Here is a 24606-nt window from a genome sequence, read left to right as displayed (position 1 = left end):
GTCCATATAGGTTGTGATCCTACTGGGTCATAGATAACATTTCTGGTGGACAACTTTGTATGTCGGGGCAAATGCAGCACACCTTCCTTTGCCCCCTGGGTATAAGCTATGATAACAAAAACTAAGACCAACTATATTGGCAATTTCGTCAACAAATACAAACTAGACTATGTTAGGGAGGGACTATTGGAGAAGAGATCCAGTAGAACAAAAAGACAATTCATTTTATGTCTGGTTGTGCTTGGGTGTTGCGGCGCTGTTGCGCACTGAATATAGCAGATCTACAAGCTCACAACACGTCACGCTGCAACACGTTGTGAGCTTGTAGATCTGCTATTTTCAGCATGCGCCCAAGTGTAAAATCACCATCAAGGCCTGCCAAAATACATTTTTGTAGACAAAATCAACTGTAGATTTTGTTTAATAAAACTAAAATTTCAGACGACTAATGACTAAGAATAAATGAAGTTTGATTCAAAAGGCTATGACTAAAACTAAATCAAAATTTGCTGTAAAAATCAACACTGGTTGAAGCTCAAGTAAAGTTGCTCTAGCAGAGTCCTAACATCTAACAAGCAGTGCAGAGAACAGAGGTAGAACGTGACTATGGAAAGAAGGGGAGATCAAGGAGAGGGAGCGAGGCAGAAAGACGGACGGGCGGAGAGAGATGAGAGGCAAGGCCAGCGCTATTAAAGTCTCAGGGGGGCGAGCGGCGGAACCGACACCGACCAAGACGACACTGGAGGCTAGCGGTATCTCAGAGAGCTCCATTACACACACACAGCCCATACCAAAGACACCTTAACACACAATGAGGCTTGTCTGTCTGTCAAGAGCCTGCCAAACAGGGCATAAAAGAACCTGCTCTGAGGAGATAGCAGGGAGGGGAGGGGAGGGGAGGGGAGAGGAGAGGAGAGGAGAGGAGAGGAGAGGAAAGGAAAGGAAAGGAAAGGAAAGGAAAGGAAAGGAAAGGAAAGGAGGGGACAACCACAGCACAGGCAGTTAAAGGTGGACTGTGTCAGACACAGACAGTGACACAGTCTGCCTTTAACTGCCTGTTAGCAAGCCTGAGGTTTCACACTGGACAGCGGGCACACTCACACACACACACACACACACACACACACACACACACACACACACACACACACACACACACACACACACACACACACACACACACACTCAGAGGAACATGGGAAGGTGGTAGGTATAAAGTGTGATGGCAGCATGATGGCTCTAGCTGCCTGTCAGGTTGCCTTTTCCTCCCTCGCCCTCCAGCGCTTTAGATGATGCAGGCTGATGGAAAACTGCAGTACTTTGTTAGTTGCCAACACAACCCCCTTATAAAGAAACAGGCTCCTGTTTGAACTACCCTAAATGCACGTGAAGAGATAACCACAGGGACACAGAGGTATAGCCTGCACAGTGCACACTGCACACACATAGTCACACACATAGCCTCTTCCAGCCGTGTTTAGTAGAGATTGGAGGCGGCGTCATTTGAATGTGAAATGTTTGTTCTACTTATAAATCCTTCACACATTTGCATGAACACCTTGCTGAACACCTTGCTGAACACTCGACTGCAGCGTATGTTTGGTTGTTTGTTTTCTCCTGAGGTGCTGCACATTGAGTGCTTTGTCGTCATGTCCCCGGGAAAGTTGTTAGCGATTACGCGGCTATCATGGTAATTGAAACTTTGTTTTGCAAAATTACTGGTTTAGTATTTGCTTTAGTTTTAAACGGTAGAAGCGGTATCCAATTCAATTCAATTCAAAGGAGCTTTATTGGCATGAGAAAACACACGTTTACATTGCCAAAGCAATCCATTATCCTCCCCACTCAGAATACTGTAGTATATAGCAGTGGTTCTCAACCTGTGGGTCGGGAGTCGGGACCCCCAGAGGGGTCCCCAAAATATTTTGGGGGGTCCCCAGATGTTTAGCTAAATGTGCACATTGTTTTCTCACTCAACAGCAAACAGACCAACATACAGTATAAGTGTATACAGGGTATCTGCACATTTCTAAAGTGACAATTTAAGGACTTTAAAAACCGGTAGATCGGCTATTTTCACAATGGAACAGATCGAGTCAAAGTAAAAGTAAAGCCAACTCCTACAATTCCAAGTGCTCTCAGGGTGGGGGATCCCCAGTTGAAATATGATTGTTTGGGGTCACAAAATGAAAAGGTTGAGAATCACTTGTATATAGGACTATGGCACTGGTTCTTGAAAGTTTTCTGAGCTACAGCGCAACAAGTTCACATCTTGTAGATCAAGCTTGTAGATCTGCTGTTTTTGAAATATATCCACAAATCTACTCTTCTGGTGGTGGGGGTCAGAGGTTCTCAAGCCATCTTTTCACATGGGTTGAGAACCACTGAACTAATAGGCTAGACCCCTTATCACCCGACACAGCCCATACCGGACACGTATGGCGTTTACCCAATTCTCTGTTTCTCAGGTGTCTACTGTTCCAGGAGTATACGGTAACTGTTGCCGTCACAGACAGTGCGGGCTGGGGAACTATTAGCGGAGGGGGAACGAGAAGAACCAGAGACGGAACGGAAATGTTCTGGGATGAGGCCTAAAGCCTTGGTGTTAAAACCGGTTAGTTGCTGGTGTCATGTATTTTTTAGGGGGAAAGGGAAATGGTCTCCAGTTACTCCAGTTCAGTTGAGGGTTAAGTAATAGAGCAGGGAACATACAACATGCATTAACCAGGTGGTAGAAACATGTACAGTACAGTACAGTACAGTACAGTACAGTACAGTACAGTACAGTACAGTGTATTAATAAAACAGACACTTTAAACCTGGAACCACTAATTTGGACATGTCATTATAGGTGGACTTTTCTAAACTTGACCAAAACATCCAGCTTTAAAAAGATTAAAGACATGGACAACATTGGAAAACATTTTCAACAGATCTGAAAGCTTTTAGATGTGCTATTTTCAGTATTCATTGCATGACAAAGTATGTATGAGGCCTAAGTGGTTGGCTGTAGCATGGGGCTTGCGTAATAGTGTAAGTATTGGGTTTAGTTTTATCATTAAAAGTGAAGAAATCACCAAAATAGGGTTCTATTCCTTGTAACAGGACCTTTTACATTTGTCACGCCTAATTTATGCTTCATCGTACAACGGTGTCACGCAAAAATAGCCGCTCTGCAAGCTCACAACGCGCCGGCGTGCATGGATGTGCCGTGTTGCTGTGAGCTTGCAGGCTGTCTATTTTTGCCGCACGGGACCATCGCATGGCGAAGCCTAAATCCGCCTTCATTGTGTCTCACTGTTTATTTTGAGAGTCATCAGAGACGTGAGCTCAGACAACTGTATTAAGTCAAGTCAAGTCAAGTAGAACTTTATTTTGTCCCCGGAGGGGCGGTTGGTTTTGCAGCAGTAAAAAAACAGTACTATTAAGGGTTTTTTTATGACGGGAGATGGGGTGTGTTGAGACAGTTGGAATGAAATTTGGGAATTGTCTTTGTCCATTGAGGCGCTCATGAAACTGGAGCAGCGTTTCTTTTTTCTTCTTTTAGCTTTCTTTCTCTCTCTCGTTGGAGTCATTGCTAGTTATCTGGCCTGCCTGAAAAAAAAAGCCCCTCTGTGTGTGTATCAGCGCCTCTGTGATGCGCGCACTACGGTCGGGCCGTCTATGTATTATTAACTCGCTTCCACCCAAAGCCCCCCAGATGGGGCCAAAAACGGTCTGCTCCGGAGACTGCTCCGGACATTTATGTTGGTTTTATTTTTCATGGCATAATTGTTTCCACATTTAGCTTTTTGTGGCAGAACGGCTATAGGTTAGCCATGGAGACAGGAAGCATCTCCTCCTCACTGCCCCCCCCCCCCCCCCCCGGCCGCACCTCCCATCCCTTCACCCCATGACATTAAGACTCTGTGATTGCAGCTCTCGCCATTGGTTATCAATCACGCCGAAAGCGAGGCTCCACGCCGGCGAGCACTAAAGGTCCGCTGACATTTGAAGGGGAAGTCAGAAGGATACGAGGCGTCTCGACCTCGTATCCTGACTGAGTGAGTGGAGAATGAAGCCAGATTTTATACTTTGTCGTGTGACGGTGTCGCGGGGCGACAGAACAGCCGACGTCACGTGCACACGCTCACAAGCGCGGCAGGTTTGTGGCGCGTTGTGAGCTGCTTGGGCATGAGCTGTTTAGCTGTTGTTGCGTGACAAGCACAAATGAGGCATAGACATTGGGGTTCTTTTTGGCATTAAGATGACATATCAGCAACTCAACAAGCTGATTGATTGGTTTATCTTGATGCTGTTTGCGTGCGTGTTTCTCTGTGATGGAGTGTGTTTGTGGTTCCTAATTCATTCTTGCCTGCTTTGGGAATGTGTCTTACATCAGAACTGTAACTCACTACTGAAGGACTTGACCTCTTCACACGGTGTATGTTTATAGAAACATTTCGCCTCTGTCGGGTGCAAACCTCACATGTCCAAAACTCAAAAATAGCAAAAGCAGCAGATCTACAAGCTCAAAACATGTCTTTTCACGCCTCGTTTCGAGCTTGCAGATCTGCTACTTTTGATGCTTTTGTGTGACACTGTTGTACATACCGGTATGATCTATTTGGGCATTCATTCACGAAAAAAGCAACCAAAAGTTAGAAAACGGTAACGGAAAAGGAGGTGTCTCCTAGCTGTTGTTGAAGGCGACGCTGTCACTGACTGAGACTAATGTGTACTGTATGTGTAAATGTGTAACATGTAATGACGTAGCGCGTGTCTCTGTCTGTCCGCAGGGCTCCAGAGATCATCCTGGGCCTGCCGTTCTGCGAGGCCATCGACATGTGGTCCCTGGGCTGTGTGATAGCGGAGCTGTTCCTGGGCTGGCCCCTGTACCCCGGGGCCTCCGAGTACGACCAGGTGAGTGGACCTCAAGCCCTTTATCATCTGCGTCTGACATGAATGAAAGTTGATCTTGCATGCGTGCGTGCGTGTGTGCGTGCATTGTGTGTGTGCTTGTGTGTGTGTGCATGCGTGTGTGTGATAGTAATAATAATAATGCCACAGATTTACGGTATATGCTGTATATACCACTTTTCTAAATAGGCCTACTCAAATTTGCTCTACATGGAAATATAGTGGGAAACAGTGTGTGTGTGTGTGTGTGTGTGTGTGTGTGTGTGTGTGTGTGTGTGCGTGCGTGCGTGCGTGCGTGGGTTGGGGGCGGACGGGACATTCTCCAATCCCGCAGACAGCCCCTGATGACTCGGGTGCAGCCTCCCTGTTTATCCGAACAGATGCCACCGTGCCGCACGCCCAATTAGCGGAGCCCCAGCGCTCCCCAGCAACACACCACTGTGTGTACGTGTGTGTGTGTGTGTGTGTGTGTGTGTGTGTGTGTGTGTGTGTGTGTGTGTGTGTGTGTGTGTGTGTGTGTGTGTGTGTGTGTGTGTGTGTGTGTGTGTGTGTGTATGCGTGTGTGTGTGTGTGTCTCTCTGTCAGTCAGTCACGTGACGCCCTGTGGGGAAGCCCCCCCAGAAAGTAGCTCACTCACTCCGTCGCCAGAACAAGACCCCCTGATTTTCACAAGACCCTCATTTGCACATCTCAAATCAATCTTAGTCTCTCAGACTGCGTGGAGCGGTAGGAGAGCGGGTCATGTTTTGGGCGGTATGAATATTTCACCGTCTGATAAGCTCAGAGTATTAACGTCAGCCCCAGACTTTCAAAGTGCCAAAAAAGTGCAGCCGTCTGCAATCCCTCCCCTTTATTATTACTTTTTCACCCAGATCTGGGGCTCCGTTTTAACGTAGCTCAGTCTATATTTATCAGAGCCAGACGAACCGTTCTGGCCTGCTATTTTCAGATCTAATTGATTAGAATAGATTTACCACTTTGTTTTGGCCCCTCCCACGTTCATTTCCTTAATTGAGGACATGCCTATTCCAATGGGGCTCACCTGTGTCCTCCTCCAATGTTGTGTTGATCCCTGAAGAAGAGTCAGAAGACCTGTATCTGGTCGAAACGTTGGTTTTGTACCATTAAAACGAGTTTTGCATCTTGGCTACGAGCAGTGTGGCCCCCTTTCTTTCTTTAAAGCACATTTTTGGTCATAACATCAGTAATCGGTAATCTTAGACTCCCCAAAATCAGGATCGGATCCACAAATCTGTGGTTGTTCTGGTTCTAATGTTTTTTCTTTCGACGTCTGTGTCAGTGATGTGGCTGGAAATGAACGTTGCACATTTGGTTGTTTAATTATACATGTTTTCTATTTGTGTCCTGCAGATCCGGTACATCTCCCAGACGCAGGGTCTGCCTGCAGAGTATCTCCTGAGTGCAGGGACAAAGACCACCAGGTTCTTCAACAGGGACCCCGACTCTACGTACCCGCTCTGGAGACTCAAGGTAGTGTGACCTGACATGCTGTTGTACATATTGTCATGTCAAGGCCCCCCAAAATAATACTTATTTGGCTGCGGACCCCCATCTGAAAAGATCGTTTTTCTTCTATAGTTTTTGAGAATATCAGATCTACAAGCTCACAACACATCAAACTCGTGACACGTTGTGAGCTTGTAGATCTACTATTTTCTAATAACAGATGTACAGTAAAGTGGTAAAACGCAGCAGCTTGTTTCTCTTGCAAAATCTCACTGCTGATCATGTCTCTCTTGGCCGCGTGGGGGGATTCACCTTTCTTTTTTTTCACAGTTTTGTTTATTTGAGATTCAGGGCATACAATAAACCAAGACTTGTTCGCATATTATGAGAACCAATCACATAGAAAATAAAGAAGGTAAAGCAGTCATATAAGTGTCAAAGATAGCAATGTAGCAATAAGGCAAAACAAGAAAAAGAAATAATAATAACAATGTAAATGACAAGCTATGATGGCATTGGAGTACCATTCAGTGAGGTGACACGCAATGATTCGAATTTAGTCAACAAACAGGCAAATAGAAAGACAGATTAAAATTCACCTTTCACTGAGGGGTAGATGTTTGGTTTGGCAGGAGACCTGGATTAGAACCCAGGTGGTTAGACTCACTAGACTCACATGGTACCAGACCATCAGAGGTACCATCGTCTGTGGACTTCTAGAGCCACGGTGAGACTGGCTGCTAACGAAGCTACGCCTACTCCTTTGGAAACCAGTCTGGAAACCAGCCCAATATGAAGGACCGCCTTATAGGCTTTGGATTGGCAGAAGGAAAGTACTGGAGGCTTTGGATTGGTTCAGCAATGCAGGGTTGTTGTTGTTAATCGTCTCCTCCCAGTTTAAAACATCAAAGTAAGGGGCGTGCTCGGGTGGAGCAGTGGTAAAGTACTGTATCTGCCCAGTGCCCATCACTACAGGGGTTGTTTCGAAGGTGGTTTGAGGGTGGTTCGAAGCCAAAACGGTGAAAGGGGGGTGATATTTGTCCTAACACCCACTCCTACCTGCTGGGTCAGTAGGGAGCCAGTAGGATACTAAATCAATTCATGTGTGTGTGGGGAGGAATACATTTTCATAATTACTAAATAGGATAGGGGAGAAAAGGGGGTAAAAAGCAAAAGGGCCTCCGTCTCTAGTTGAGCCAAGCATTTGGAGACCGACTTGGGAGTCTACGCTCACACACAGTGTCAAAACAATAGAAGAATCTGACGTCACCAGTGAACCACAGGTTTCTTCAGCTGCATCAAAGGACAGGACAGAGATTTCAGCTCCAGCAGAAGCTTTTTTCCAGCAGGAGCTCGGCATCAATATTCCAGAACCTCTGGCTGCTACCTCGGTGTGAGGCATTGACAGCCCCGGCACTGGCTATAAACAAAGCAAGGGGCTAATGAGAACAAAATGGATCTGTGTGAGAGGATTTGGCAAATGGAAGCGCGGCCCAAAGAATCCAGCTCAGAGGGGGGGGGGGGGGGGGGGCTTTGGCTCGACTCAATCGCCCCCTCCCCCTCACCCACCCACGACTGCACCCTTATGTAGGCCACTCAATAAGTGGGAGGCTCGCTCCCTTTCCGCTTTTTGTCTGTCGCTATCTTTGGTTGAACTTTTTTCCGTTTCAGTGTTGTAGTGGAATCTACACGAGTCAGTTCTTGCTTGTGGTTCTCAAAGTGGGGCTTAAGTAGCCTGGAACCAGACCAATCCGCCTTGGCGAATATGGGTCTGGCCCGGCTCAATTGTGAATCCATTTCCTCTCCTCCAAAATTTGAGGGAACCAATCAGGGCCCAGCATTGGTCTGGTCTAACCAATCGTGTCTGGAGCCATTTTTTAACCCACCACTTGGAAATGAAAATTCTGCCCGCGAGTCCAGACTAATATCCGATATGCAGTGTGTAATTAGTATGAGCAACGCCAGGTTAGGGCTTAAGGGACCCTCCTGGCATCCTTGAGCTAAATACCGGTACACATGTCTACACTCTCATAGCTAAACTAACATTTTACTTCGTCGATTGGGGGCACAGAGATGAAAGAATTGAATCAAATGCGGGGCGGAGTCTATGGCCTAATGCATATCACACTGGGGGTCCCTGAAATAAAAATAAAAAGTTTGAGAAACACTGCTGTATGGGACACGGCGTGCAATTCGGCGCCATCTCCACAGGGTACAACTGTGTTCATCCGCTCTGCTCCGCACCTCTGCTTCTCCTCTGCGATCGATCGCCTCTTCAGAAAAAGCTGCCATGTCTTTGTCTGGTGTCCACACCAAATGACTCCCAGCCCAGCATACCACGTTGACAGACATTGATGTTCCTGGATTCTAACGTTGGCCTTCAAAGTGAAGCGAACACATCTGCTGCCCCGCCGTGTCACACAGCTGCCCAGGAGCTTATTGATGTTGTCGGCTGTAAGCCTCATAAGATCACTTTTGATTATTTCCATGTTTCTTTTTGTTTCCCCTTCTGGTCAGAGTGATGAATTGGGTCGTCCTGTGGTACGTGATTGAACCACTTTCAACCTTGTGTTCCTACTTTGGAGTTGTCATTACAGGAGAAAATGATCAGAATCAGTCAACAACAACAACATAAAAAAGTGCCCTCTTGATGTCCATCCACATTTGTTAGCGTGCATGCGTCTGGCTTCCGTCTACAGCAGTGGTGTAAAGTAACTAAATACCTTTCCTTAAGTACATTTTGAGGTATTTGTACTTTACTTATTTCCAAATATGTTACTTCTTCTACTCCACTACATCTCGGATCCAAATATTGTACTTGTACTCCACTCCATTTATTTGAAAACTTTAGTTACTAGTTACCTTGCAGATATAAGTTATAATATTATAAAACATTGACCACTTTAGCCCTATTCTATACCCGGGCAATTTGAAAATAGCCGATCTACAAGCTCTACAATGCAGCGCTGTATTTTCAAACATTTTGTACATGGTCAACGTAGCACCACTGTCCCCCTCCACCCCTCATTACTGTGCGTCTAGGAGCTGCTGGGAGGACAGGCCAAGTCCTACTGCACAAACAGCAACAAGACGCTGTCATGACATGAATGTAAAAGTGTGCCGGCGGGATTTGAAATTAACACCAGCTTTTTTTTTTTGCAGCTTTTTCTATATTCAGTCGCTGCACTAGTCGTGACTTTTCCATCACCTTCTCGTTACTTTGTCCTTTTAGCCAATGGGGAGTCAGTCCGCATCGCCTTACCATAGTCTGAACGGCTGTGTTGCGTCATTACTGTACTGAGTGAATCAGTCAGCGCAACCCGTTTACCCGAACGTCCTCTTGGGCTATGAAATCACAACTGCTGCCGTACAATAGAGAGGAAAATGTGCATCAGTTGGTTCAATAATCTGTTTTATTTGATTGATTAATGACCCACACAGCACAGTTACAGAGATAACCCCTCTCCCATCTGACGAGGTCAGATGGGGAGGAGACTCTCTATGTACATTTCTGGGTAATGTTTAGTAAGTAATGTTTAGTTAGTTTGCCTTTAAGCTTGTATAATATGACTGAATATGTCATTTCTTGTTTTCTGTTCTTCTCCCAACAGACTCAAGATGACCATGAGGGCGAGACAGGGATCAAATCCAAGGAGGCTCGCAAGTACATCTTCAACTGCTTAGATGACATGGCACAGGTACTACACTACTACTGTGTACAAGTACATCTTCAACTGCTTAGATGACATGGCACAGGTACTACACTGCTACTGTGTAGAATAGTACAAGTACATCTTCAACTGCTTAGATGACATGGCACAGGTACTACACTACTACTGTGTAGAATAGTACATCTTCAACTGCTTAGATGACATGGCACAGGTACTACACTACTACTGTGTAGAATAGTACAAGTACATCTTCAACTGCTTAGATGACATGGCACAGGTACTACACTACTACTGTGTAGAATAGTACAAGTACATCTTCAACTGCTTAGATGACATGGCACAGGTACTACACTACTACTGTGTAGAATAGTACAAGTACATCTTCAACTGCTTAGATGACATGGCACAGGTACTACACTACTACTGTGTAGAATAATACATCTTCAACTGCTTAGATGACATGGCACAGGTACTACACTACTACTGTGTAGAATAGTACATCTTCAACTGCTTAGATGACATGGCACAGGTACTACACTGCTACTGTGTACAAGTACATCTTCAACTGCTTAGATGACATGGCACAGCTACTACACTGCTACTGTGTACAAGTACATCTTCAACTGCTTAGATGACATGGCACAGGTACTACACTGCTACTGTGTACAAGTACATCTTCAACTGCTTAGATGACATGGCACAGGTACTACACTACTACTGTGTAGAATAGTACAAATGAAACTCTGTCAAAAAACAATTACTTTACTGTTCCACAATAACCAGTGACAATCCAGTCAGACACTTCCGTTAGACCACTTATAGCAATGATTTGGCGATGTGATCATCACTACAGAATAATCTGCACAGGCATGATGACACAGACTGTGAGATCATCTCAAAAGCAGAGCCTAAAAATACAGAGTTATGAACTACATTTATTTTGAACCCTTCATAGGGGCTGAACTTAAAGATCCACAGTTATTGAAAACATAACGTGAATCAACACATTTATCATGCTGTCACAGTGAAGACCTACTAAATGCTACTACGGGAGGGGGCCGTGGAAGGTGGAGGGAGTTTGATCACTGGCATGCTGTCATTGCGGTAGCAGCGAGAGATGTTGAGCATGTATGAGAGAATGTCTGTCTGCTTAAATAGACTGCATAGTCTGAACTATTAGGATGGTGGCCGTACAGTATGTTGTACGTGTAGTGATAAGCAATGGGTAGCGGGTCATTATTGATGATTATTACACGGCTTGGTTGAATGCTTGATTCTGATTGATCAAGCGCTGAAATCAGTGATGAATTATAGGTGAATAATGACCGCTCTGCTTTATTTTCTTCACCCTGTTGGAGTTTTATTTCTCTATAATAACCCTGCTCCCCATTGATTATCCCTTGTATACCAGATTCTGTACGTGCCCGATTGATCGTCCAGCCCATATACCGGTATATGGGTTGTCTGCTTGTATATAGAACACACATCCTACAACCTTCCACGGCAGGGGAATAGTAACAGGATTTATTTATTTCATAACACGGCCTACTGTAGCTTTTGGGGGCCGCTCGGCTCAGCTTGTCTTTTAAAGCGCCTCCTTGTTGTGATTCTGCCAGAGCTCCCTGACAAGCTCAATCAATCGCATCTCGAGGATTACCTTTCAGAATATTTTGAAATCTGTTCAAATAACAACATGCAACCCAAGTCCGTATCCCCAGAGGCAGTATGTTATACCGTATGCAACTCTACCAGGAGAGAAAATGAAAGCAGCTGTTCACCGTGAAGCTTTCCTCAGCTCCGCCGCTGCTGCTGCTGCTCTTCGTTTTGGTTTGAACCTCCGGCTAATAAGTTGCAGGCGGACATTTGAGCTGAACATGTGGTCAGCTGGGTGGCTGTGTTTGATGTGTACAGTTTGCTTTCTAATTTAGGCGTGATCGAGTGCGGTGGCCGCGTCCTAACTCGCTGCATCTGCCTGTGTGTGCGTGAACGCGAAGTGCGTGAACGCGGAACCCACACACGCACGCGCACAGCACGCACACACACACTGGTGGAAGAGGAACGCTTATATTTTTTACTCTCTCCTCCTGATTGGATGAAATTTGTATCCCGACCTGAAAATGCATTTTCTGTTCACCAAAGAGCTGCGGAGACGGGAGAGACCTGTGTTATTGAACAAACACTCTGCATAGCAGTGGTTGCTATGGGAATATAGAGCTATTTAACACTTGAACAAAAGGATATCACTTACGGCACATTTTATCTACAGCACTTGAGTAATCTCTGCTGTCGGGCCGAAACCTTCTAACTGCAAAATGTTAATTTTCTAGAAAATGAGCTCAAGTGGAGTTAGGAGGTTTTGACCGAAGGGCTTTTTACTACTTTTCATTGGTTCAATATTATTTTAACCAACACACAACGTAAAGGGTGTTCAATAGCCCTGATTTATGCCAAAAAAAAAATCAAAAACCTAAAACAGGTTTTGGCCAGACAGTGACGAAATGTACTTGGTTACCTTCCACCTCTGCCCCTCACACACACACACGCACACGCACACGCACAAGCACACGCACACGCACACGCACACGCACACGCACACATACACACACACACACACACACATGCACACGCACACGTACAGGCACACGCATGTGTGCATGCATGCTTCACGTTCCAGAAGCTTCTATCCAGTCATGCGGGTCTGCTCTGTGGGGTCAGACTATGTTGTGTCAGACAGCCGCGGGTCTGGTCTGGCCACTGGCTTGGATGGCTTCCTGCCGTCACAGTAAGACACCTGTGGCAATCTGTTTCTTTTTTTCTTTTTACAAGGAACATCTTATGCAACGCAACCAATTGACCCGCTACAAAAATCCCATATCCATCTTGTCTGCCGCTCCCCGGCCTGAATTCATTTCACACCGTGCTGGGAAGGTTCACATTCTGCTACAACATTTGCATTAGACATGCTTGACGGGAGTTGATAGCGAGGCCAATGTTTTGTTCACTGTCCCAAACATGTACTATTGGCCTTGATGCTTGGTCTCTGATGATGACTTAGGGCTGGGTGACGTATCCATATCGTATCCATATCCCTTGATATGAGAATAGATATTGTGTGGGCTTTTTAATTAAGCTTTATGTTATACTTTTTAGAAACAAATTCAAAAATATGTATATAAAAAGGAACATTATCGTCACTATCGATATCCAGGCATTTGATCCAAAAATATTGCGATATTGGATTTTGCCCATAAGTGTCGCCTCAGTCGTGTTTTTTGCTCACTTTCCCAAAATCTGCTGCTGCTGACAGGGATGGACGCTCCTATTCTCTGGTGGTGGTCATTGCCCTTGATGTTATCTCTGATAATGACCTGCCAAGAGAGATAAGACGGAGAAAAGCAGGTGAAATATGTCTGTGACAACATGGCGAGTCTGATGCACAAACAACAAAGCCTCAAGGTTGCGCAGACGACCGTCTTCAACAGTTCATGTTGACCAGTAGAATCTGGGGTGGTTGAGGGACCTGGACTGGCATACTATTTTTCTAGTTTGGAAAAGTTAGGACCCTTCCTTGGACTAGGGCTCTCATGATTATATAATTTTACTTAATTGTCACTCAAATAATAGCGATTAAAGATTTCATTGTGTTTCTTTCGTTGAACATTGGAACAATAAATAGATTTTTTTTTTATTTTTGGCTATTAGGCTTCGCAAGCTAATGTTGAACAGTGCAGTTAATGAGACGATACAATGTACAAATGTAGGCTTTGTTCATTTTGCATTTTTGTCAATAAACGTCAGTCAGTCAGTCAGTCAATTCTAAAAGCAACCTGCGCTGGTTTGGTATCCCCTCTCTCTCTCTCTCTCTCTCTCTCTCTCTCTCTCTCTCTCTCTCTCTCTCTCTCTCTCTCTCTCTCTCTCTCTCATGCTTCAAGCTGTACGGGTCGATTCTTCAAACCATTTGTTCTCAACTTTTTTTTTGACCAGGGCCCACTTCAGAATCTTGAAAGCACTGAATCGTTGCCCACCCACCCGACCACAAAACACGACTCGCTGATGCCGGTCAGATGGGTGGGCCTCGGGCATTTTCAGAGCATTCTTTTAATCAGCAAACAGCTGATTTTGCTCTGACTTGGATCATTGGAACCAACGTAGTAATAAGTTCTTATTGGTGTCTCTATGAAAACACATATTTAACGTTATATTATGATTCAAATCTTAGTGTGTTGCCAATTATTGGAGGGGCCACTTGCAATACCCTCACGGCTCACGGCCCACAGGTTGAGAACCACTGCTTCATGCAGTATGACTACTGCTGGACTCAGCCTTCTGCTATTAAAAAGAAGGAAAAAAAAAAGAAAAAAGAAAATGGGAAACTGGCCTCTCTATCTAATGTGGGAAGGAAACCTGGCTGTTTTCGTCCCGGTCTCTGAAGAATCAAGGCCACACATACATACAAGTCAGTATTGTGGACATGTGTCTCCCTGTGTATAATGGATGACATAGCTGAAGGCTCCGGGGGAGAGATGGGGGGAGATGGGGGGGGGTTGGGTTGCCAGGGAGAGATAATGAACCTCCTCTCCCCGTCGTGGGAAATGAGAGGGGGAGTTCAGTGGAGTCCCCAGTGTGGCTGTGATTTGAGCAGATCAGAGAGGAGAACTCACAGTTAATGCGAGACCCGAGCTAGAGGTCTGCGATACGGGACGGAGGGTGGGGTGGGGGGGGGGGGGGGGGTGGGCAGGAGGAGCAGACTGGAAACAAATTAATTCTGATCTGCGCTCGACCCCTCATATAGCTGTGTGAGCAGTGGCGTCAGTTCAAAAAAAAGCTAAGGTATGGCAACATGACTGGTGTCTTGCATGCGCGCCTTCGCACGCGTGCAAGACACCAGAATGGTTGTTCAAGTGCAGCTAAACTTGGCATGTTAGTAAACGTGCCACAATTAACAATAATGCATTGCACCTGTGCAGCTGACCTGCAGAACCTGGGAATATACCATTCTGTCAAGATGGGGAGAATACAAGTGTGGAGATTATAATTATAATACCTTGTTAAAGTGACCATTTTGTTACATTTTGCATTTGTAGTTATTTTACTGTAATTTAACAACATAATGACCAGCACAGAAGAAACATTCATGGATTTATATTCATAAGTAACTTTTATTTTCCCCCTGGACCCAGGGTATGGCAGCTGCATACCCCATGCCATACCCAATTGACGCCCCTGTGTGTGAGGATTGTTGATGGGAGGCGGGAGACCGCCCAGGACCTCACTGCATCCTTCACTTCTTTTTCACCCCTTTCTTTTTGTTTGTTATTCTTAACGCTCCTCTGCGGTTCATCCCACTGGGACTTACGCTGATTTGTAAAGCTGTGTAGGCCTACTTACTGATTCTTATGAAGTGCGGTCCAGGGACACTGTTACTTTTCAGCTATTGAAAAACAGACAATCTCACAATGTGTTGCGATGTGACACGTTGTGAGCTTGCAGATCAGCAGTTTAAAAAAATGTAATTGAAAAACGTTGACAAATCTTCTCAGGTTCTTGGCGCAAAGTGTTTCCAAATGGCCGATTACGTATCAATTTGCGGGTCTTTGACATGGAAAATGTTTGAGAACCACCATACATACCTCCACGGTCAGAATGCTGCAGCGCACCTCCTTGCGGGACTCAGTGCATTTGTAACCAGAGCTTGTCTTACATTTCTCCCAAAGTCATCTCTTCCTCTTTCAGAGGACAGCGTGATCATTTCTCACCTCATTCCGAAGATTATTTCCTTTATCACAGCTCGGCGGAGGTGCCACGGCGCAGGCAGAGAGAGAGGAACGGGGGAGGCTATACGCCACCCCCCCAAAAAATAAACCAGACCCAAATAATGATATGCATTGTTGTGGGGGAGACAGAGAGGAGCAGAATCAGATCTGCAGCGCTGAGTGGCAGCGCGTGCGATAGCCTCTGGAGCAGCCGTGTAGATAAGCATTGTGTCTTTATGAGAAACAGGCGCCGCTGGCTCTGCATTGGGAATGACAATAAACCGGGCCGGCTGCCTTGTCTGTCGCTGCTGTCCCTGTTCTGTGTGCCTGCCTTGTAGCGGTGCTGGTTCTCAAAGTGGGGTCCGAGGACCCACCGGAGTCCTGGAAAGGCTTCCACAGGATCCCCAGTAGCAAAATCAAGGAACTGTTTAAACACTTAAGCCCTCATTTTTGGGGGGGCTTTTCTAAAATAGCTGAGCTTGCAGATCGGATAAATTCTGACAACTATTGACAAATCTTCTCCTATGGGCGTCCCTGGCACAAAACTATCAAATGGGTGGTCTGCTGCCAAATGCACGTCAATTTGGGGGTTCCTGGACAAGAAAATGTGAGAGACATCTTACAGATTGGGGTTATAGCGAGGCTTGTTTGGCCCAATTCTCCAGTTCCATGTCCCCAGCAGTCACAATGCTTGGGCCTATGTGCTATCATCACCATCCCCTCCCCCCCGTGAATCAATCCCTGCTTGCTACGGAGCTTTCCATTCCAGGATAAATCTTCCTTCATGCCCAGTATTTATCCTTCAACCTCTTGCCGCAATGTTTGAAGCCTCCCAAAGCTGCTTCCCCAGGAGGGGCCTCGATGGAGCCTATTTGGGTTAAGTTGTCTCATGTCAGCTTTTTTTGGGGGGGTTGCTACTCACAAAATGGTGTCCTTTGTGAAAGGCTTTAACTTTTTATTTTTTTACACGTCAACCAAACGGGCAGCATTTATTATTGAAGTTTGCAAGTTTGTTATTTATTTTAACCTCGGTGAATAAGATACAAATCTCGGCGGGGGCGCCGGGAGATATTTCAAGTGCAGTCTCAACAGTCCGTCCAGCTATGAATACTAGAGCAAATGTTTATGATGTCAGTAAGGTGCAAGGTTATCACTGGGCTGTGTGAGACGCAAACTGATGCCCTCACTGATGTCTCCTTGTGAGCATTAATAGGCCTCTGTGCGCCGACACGCTGGACGGGATACAGCCTGAGTTGTACGCGGTTGCGAGCGGGTGTCGCACTCCGAAAATAAGACTGAAAACATGTTTTTTTTTTATTACGACTCAGCCAGGTCCTAATACCTCAATGACTTGGTCAACATCTCAGTCTCTCGTAGCCAAATAATCCAAGGTCTATCTCTATCTAGTGATACATCAGGTGACATCTGAATAAATGAATGGGCTAAAACTGAAGCAGGGACCCCCACTACATATTAAATATGTTCATATTAGATACTGTAGTTTCATAGACTTGTTAGACGGCACTATCATCACTGTTGCGGAAATTATTGTTTTTTTTGTTTGTTAATGTGTATTCTCAGACCATTTAACCACATGAAATGTATTCGCCGAAGATAGCTGATTTACAAGTTCACAGCGTGTGGCAGTGCTTGTGAGCTTTATATTGGGTTGGTATCAGGATTGGTTTTCAAAGCAGAGGTCGTATGGTTTGTTAATGTAGATTTTTGATATACCGGTACTGAATTTAGATTAGAATTCTCCTTAGAAGTATCAGTCGGCAGAGATCTGATTTCCAAACGCTACGCCAGGCTAGGCAACATGTGACCAGGAGTTAGACAGGCTCCCTTGTCGTGGGACATGATGATGGGGACAAGATCATTTACCACCAGGGTTCTCAACCCTCTCAGGCCGCGACCCCCAAAATAATCATATTTTAACTGGAGACCCCCTCCCCTGATGAGCACTATTTGCTTATGAGCATTACATTTTGTATAACACGGTTCTATTTTCACAATTTCTGCCTAGAATATTTGACAATTTAGACAATGTTTAATTTGTCATTTTAGAGGAATTAAAGAGTCCTTAAATTGTCACTTTAGAAATGTACAGATACCCTCTAAACACTTTTGGTACACTTTTGGTAACTGCAACAAACCTGTTGCACATGAAGTTAATGCGCGTGTGCATGTGCGTGTGTGTGTGTGTGTGTGTGTGTGTGTGTGTGTGTGTGTGTGTGTGTGTGTGTGTGTGTGTGTGTGTGTGTGACCTGCATGTGTCTACACAGGTGAACATGAGCTCTGACCTGGAGGGGAGTGACATGCTGGCAGAGAAGGCCGACAGGAGAGAGTTCATCGACCTGTTGACCAAGATGCTGACCATCGACGCGGACAAGAGGATCACCCCCATCGAGACCCTCAACCACCCGTTTGTCACCATGTCACACCTCCTGGATTTCCCACACAGCACACTGTGCGTCCTCCTGTTTGTCCCCTTTAAGCTTCTCTATACACATCAGTGGTTCTCACACGTTTTCTTGTCAAGGACCCCAAAATGTATTTGGCCATGGACCCCCTTCTGAAAAGAGTTTGTTATTGGGAGAGAGAGAGAGAGAGAGAGAGAGAGAGAGAGAGAGAGAGAGAGAGAGAGAGAGAGAGAGAGAGAGAGAGAGAGTTACTATTCTGGGAAGCTATTTCCAATTTGCAATTATGATGACATTTGGTCAATTTAAAGTAAGTATAAGTGATGGTTAAAACGGAAAGTATATTTTTAAACAAACGGTTTTGGACATACAAGGTTCCCACGCGACAACGACAATATTCTGATCATGTTTGTTCAGTAACATGGGCTCTCCTAGTCTCTCCATCTCTTTAGTAATCAGAAAATACATTTTCAGGTGTGTGTGTGTGTGTAGGGGGGGGGGGGGATCAGCTTTTTTCAGTGTAATGTAAGAAGGGGGGGGGGCAAGGAAACTGACTTACAGCACCCTTAATGGAATTTAACACCTTTTCATATCAGGGTGCTACAGGGCAGACTCATTTCAAATGGGGCCTTGACCTAATGGAAGTCAATTTGAGGGTCCGTGACATGAAAAAGTTTGAAAGCCCCTGGTGTATTATGAAGGAATATCACTGCTGTTGTCAGGCAGAGACCTCAAATCTCCATAATTTTAACATGTTTAACATATTCTTTTTTAATTAATGACCTACTTGATCATACAAGAGTGTAAAATCAGCTCTTAGATCGTCAAATTTTGTTTTGAAATAATAATTCAAAAAGGAACGTTATACTGTATATAGGCTAATAATATACCCACTACACTTATAGGACAACACTCACCTCTCTGTCTCTCCCTCCCCCTCCCTCCTCTCTACCTCTCTTGTCCGCCTCGGCAGTGTCAAGTCCAGCTTCCAGAACATGGAGATCTGCAAGCGCCGCGTCAACATGTACGACACGGTGAACCAGAGCAAGACACCCTTCATCACGCACGTGGCCCCCAGCACCTCCACCAACCTCACCATGACCTTCAACAGCCAGCTCAACACTGTGCACAGCCAGGTACAGCCAACCGAGTACTGTACGTTCACACACAGCCAGGTACAGCCAACCGAGTACTGTACGTTCACAGACAGCCAGGTACAGCCAACCGAGTACTGTACGTTCACACACAGCCAGGTACAGCCAACCGAGTACTGTACGTTCACACACAGCCAGGTACAGCCAACCGAGTACTGTACACTCACACACAGCCAGGTACAGTCACACACAGTACACTCACACACAGCCAGGTACAGCCCACTGAGTACACTCACACACTGCCAGGTACAGCCCACTGACTACGGTACATTCACACACAGCCAGCCAGGTACAGCCCACTGAGTACATTCACACACAGCCAGCCAGGTACAGCCCACTGAGTACACTCACACACAGCCAGCCAGGTACAGCCCACTGAGTACACTCACACACAGCCAGCCAGGTACAGCCCACTGACTACATTCACACACAGCCAGGTACAGCCCACTGACTACGGTACATTCACACACAGCCAGGTACAGCCCACTGACTACATTCACACACAGCCAGGTACAGCCCACTGACTACATTCACACACAGCCAGGTACAGCCCACTGACTACATTCACACACAGCCAGGTACAACCCACTGAGTACATTCACACACAGCCAGGTACAACCCACTGAGTACATTCACACACAGCCAGGTACAACCCACTGACTACACTCACACACAGCCAGGTACAGCCCACTGACTACATTCACACACAGCCAGGTACAACCCACTGACTACATTCACACACAGCCAGGTACAACCCACTGACTACATTCACACACAGCCAGGTACAACCCACTGAGTACATTCACACACAGCCAGGTACAACCCACTGACTACACTCACACACAGCCAGGTACAGCCCACTGACTACATTCACACACAGCCAGGTACAGCCCACTGACTACATTCACACACAGCCAGGTACAGCCCACTGACTACACTCACACACAGCCAGGTACAGCCCACTGACTACATTCACACACAGCCAGGTACAACCCACTGACTACACTCACACACAGCCAGGCAGGTACAGCCCACTGACTACATTCACACACAGCCAGGTACAGCCCACTGACTACACTCACACACAGCCAGGTACAGCCCACTGACTACATTCACACACAGCCAGGTACAACCCACTGACTACATTCACACACAGCCAGGCAGGTACAGCCCACTGACTACATTCACACATGCACTAAGGCAGTGGTTCTCAACCTGTTCAGGCTGCGACCCCCAAATAATCATTTTAACTTTGACCGCCCCACCACCCTGATGGATCGATCGATAGATAGATAGATCGATAGATCGATAGATAGATCTGCAAATTCTGCCTCTAATATTTGACAATTTTACCAATGTTTTAATTTGTCATTTTATAGGGATTAAAAAGTCCTTAAATTGTCACTTTAGACATGTGCAGACACTTAAACACTTACACTTTATGTTGGTTTGTTTACTGTTAAGGGAGAAAACAATGTTGCACATTAAGTTAATCACCTGGGAGTGGGTACCCCCCAAAATAATTTCGGGACCCCCGACCCACAGGTTGAGAACGACTGTACTAAGGCATAGTATATCACTTTGACATTTGTTCACTTCAGGGATCATCGCCATGTTGTGACTTGTGGTGGACGTTTTTGTCTAAATTCCTGGACACTATACTATTAACTCTGAGAGTGTTCAAATGACCCTGATTCATTGATTTAACCATCATTTCCCTCTATAGAGTATACCAAAAGTTTGTAATTTTGGAACACAGTTCTTATACAGTATGACGCAACCTAAGATTGTTTTGTTTTGGTCGCCCAAAACGAGCAGTGAAATCACCAAAAACTACAGCGAGAGGGCAGTGTGTTTGCAAGTCAAAACCACCACAATACTCCAATGGTTGATAAACTTCTGGTGTAGAGGGAAAGGATGGGTAAAAAGAATGTTTATAGAGCTATAAAATACCAGAACTACAAGTTCATAACTCGTGAGCTTGTAGATCTCTGGTATTCGTATGACGAAGTTTAAGTGGTTAAACGTTGTGGCAGATTACTATAGGTCTCATTGTGTCTGTCTGTCTATCTGTCTGTCTGTCTGTCTGTCTGTCTGTCTGTCTGTCTGTCTGTCTGTCTGTCTGTCTGTGTGTCTCTGTCTGTCTGTCTGTCTGTCTGCGTGCCTCGGGGTCCAGTGGGATTGTCCCAAAGTGCTGATTACACACGACAGCCCCCCCCCCCCCCCCCCCCCCTCCTCGCTTCCTGCTGGCCTAGCATTCTGCTGCTTCCAGGCCTTAAGAATCCCCCCGTTTTCTGTTTTTTTTTTTCAGAGGCTTCCTCTGTCTCTCCCCTCCCTCTCCCTCTCCTCCTCTCTTCTTGCCTCCTGTTTCTGTGGGTTTTTCAGCCTGTGGTGCTTTACACCACTGCTTCCCTGTGTAGTGTGTGTGTGTGTGTGTGTGTGTGTGTGTGTGTGTGTGTGTGTGTGTGTGTGTGTGTGTGTGTGTGTGTGTGTGTGTGTGTGTGTGTGTGTGTGTGTGTGTGTGTGTGTGTGTGTGTGTGTGTGTGTGAATTCAAACTGCTGACATTCTGCTTCTCCTGGTATCACCGGGCGTCACTGTGCGGGGTTTTTCAGATTTGTGCTTATAGTTACAATTCTACCCCCCCCCCCCCCCCCCCTCTCTCTCTCTCTCTAGTGAACAGAGTTCTTTATCACTAAACATATCGAGCCAGCTCGCCCCACGACTTAAAAAACCCTGATCTTGCGCTGATTTAAACAGTTTCCACATCCCCTCTCTAAAGCCTGTTCTTCCTGCACCTTGCTCCGCGCGCTCGCGCAAGCGAGCGTGTCATTTTGCAGTCCCTGACGTCCATATTTAACCTCCGAATGCAGATGGGCGCTGAAGTGCCTCTCAATGCACGCCCCCGTCCATCTACTTGTGACATGAGACACACGTGTTGTAGACACATGCAAACATTACATTCATGAACCACTTTCAGGCCTGGCGTCACTATTTTGGGGGCGTGCCATGATTAAAGGCGAGCATTCAAAAAAATCTCTTATATATACAATTAGCAGACGCTCTTAATCCAGGGCGATTTACACTAAGCAAGGTGAACACAAGGTAATATTCATCATGCATAGAGACAGTGTGTAGGGCATTGCCTCAATAATCTAGCATCATAGGTAAACCAATAACCTAGCAGCATTTTTTTTACGCGATATGACACGTTATGTGTTCATAGATAGGCTATGTCTTTGCTTAAATGCTTAAACCATCACATTTTTTGCCACCCTCTTATTTTCCTGAAATGACACTTACTGTATGCGAACGCGTAAGGCCAGCAGCAGTCGCGCCATTACAATCTCTCCCAGTTTATCTCCGTTCTCGGAGCCCCCGAGAAAGAAAAGAATGTATCTTTGACTCACACAACACACGCCGTGCGAGCTCTGCAACCAAACGCTTGTTTATGATGAATGCCACGGTGCCATATTGATTATGTTCCCTCCCCTGGCGCTCATCGAACACGCTAAAGAGAGCAAATGAAAAATGAAAGCGGCCCGCCGTCTCTCTCTCTCTCTCTCTCTCTCTCTCTCTCTCTCTCCGTGTCTTTCTCCCCTGCCCCCCTACATAAGGCTTAACCCATTTAGAACGGGTACACATTATTGTGTATCATTGTTTTATGCTTTAACTATTGAAAAATAGCAGATCTACAAGCTCACAGCGCGGCACCGAGTGCCGCGCTGCAAGCTTGTAGATCTGCTATTTTTGAAAAATCGTGAAAATTTGAATTTTGACCCGATTCTATAAGTGTCTTTTGAATCCTTCTAAGGCTTTTTGAGAAAACGATGTTTCTATGTCAGCAATCTGGCTAGCCATCGTCAAAGAAAAGGTCCTTTTCACTTAACTGGAGCTCAGTTAGTCTGTTCTTGAGAGACTACCATGTCAGTGGTTCTCAAACCTTTTCATGTGAAGGACCCCCAAAATGATATGAATTTGGCCACGGACCCCCATCTCAAAATATCTAGTTCCAGGGACCACCCAGAAGCAAAATTTGAGTTACAAACGTTCGCTTTAAAAATACATATATTCAAAGATTTACACACATTTTCACCACTTTTTCAAAAATAGCAGATCTAAAAGCTCGCAGCGCGGCACTCGGTGCCGCGCTGTGAGCTTGTATATCTGCTATTTTTCACTGGTTAAAGCATTCAATAATTCTAGGCCTAAATGGGTTTTAATGAGAGGGGCTAAAATTAGACGTCGGAGTGCCAGGGAACAAATACTATGAGAGCACAAGCGGTGTCTCTTAAAAGCATTTGTTTGTAACGAGGATGTTTCCCTCTCTCGCCGTCTGTAGTGTTGCTCATCAGTTATTAATGCGCTATATACACACGCTGGGGAGATACCTAGAGCTTGTATAATTACCTAATGCCTGTCGGCTGTGTAGCATGAAGTCAAGAGCGCTGAATGTCAAACGCCTGGCTGTTCGTGATTATGAGTCTGCAACTTTGTGTTTTACATTTATAATAGTCCAGCGGTTCTCAAACATTTTCACGTCAAGGACTGCCAAATTGATGATGAAGTTATTAGGCCACGCGGAACCCCGCTTGAAAAGATTTTCTTCCAGGGACCGCCATAAGAAAAGATCTTAGTTGTTAGATTATTCGATTTAGCACAGAACTGTCTGTACAGTAGGTGGTAGGTCTTATATTTTTACATCTGATTCTTTTCTCATTCTCTCATTGCTTTACCTGCTGGCTGCTGACATTTTAGAGAAATTGACCACTTTCAACAATTTCTCGGCATGTCATATAGGCAAAGAAAAAAAAGAAGCAGATCAATAAATCGTGTAGTGAACTCTTCCCGATCTTGCTGGGGAGGACCTCACTTTGAGAACCACTGCTGTAGTTTTTACAGTAGTCTATTTAACAAAATGAGAACAAAAGGTTAATAACTGGTAAGGGCAGGTGTTTGTTTGTTAAAAGTGTAGTTCACCCGAAGAATGACGTATCTTCTATTAATTTATTACACACCCCATGAAGCCTAGAATTCATGGAGATGTTTTTGTTTTTGTCGCATGCCAGAACCAATAATTTGATGACCGGGTCATCTGTTGACTCATTAGGGGACAAGAGTCTCTGCCGGTCTTCACATTATTGGCTTAAGAATGCGACAAAAACAAAAATATCTCCGTTGAAATAAGCAGCGTAGGCCCGGAGTGCTGGCCTGGCGCAGCGGGCACCTCACGTTGCATTACGG

At 45.5% G+C, this 24606-nt stretch overlaps 1 protein-coding gene across 6 annotated transcripts in view; it reads left to right on the top strand.

Annotated features, from left to right (window-relative positions):
- The window catches only part of hipk2 (homeodomain interacting protein kinase 2), a 150102-nt gene that overhangs the window by 100709 nt on the left and 24787 nt on the right, over nt 1–24606 (top strand). For 3 of the 6 annotated variants that reach the window (XM_080737527.1, XM_080737528.1, XM_080737526.1), the window contains exons 4-8: nt 4779–4902; nt 6271–6390; nt 9978–10064; nt 18076–18260; nt 19184–19541. In XM_080737527.1, the coding sequence (XP_080593653.1) occupies nt 4779–4902; nt 6271–6390; nt 9978–10064; nt 18076–18260; nt 19184–19541 (874 nt within the window). Of the gene's footprint in view, nt 1–4778; nt 4903–6270; nt 6391–9977; nt 10065–10682; nt 10741–18075; nt 18261–19183; nt 19542–24606 lie in introns of all 6 variants that reach the window. The other 3 variants (XM_080737531.1, XM_080737530.1, XM_080737529.1) reach the window with 3 other exon arrangements.

This window comes from Nannobrachium achirus (assembly GCF_963921795.1).
Source record: "Nannobrachium achirus genome assembly, chromosome: 11".
Classification (NCBI taxonomy): Eukaryota; Metazoa; Chordata; class Actinopteri; order Myctophiformes; family Myctophidae; genus Nannobrachium; species Nannobrachium achirus.
This window is presented reverse-complemented; position numbering and strand designations above follow the sequence as displayed.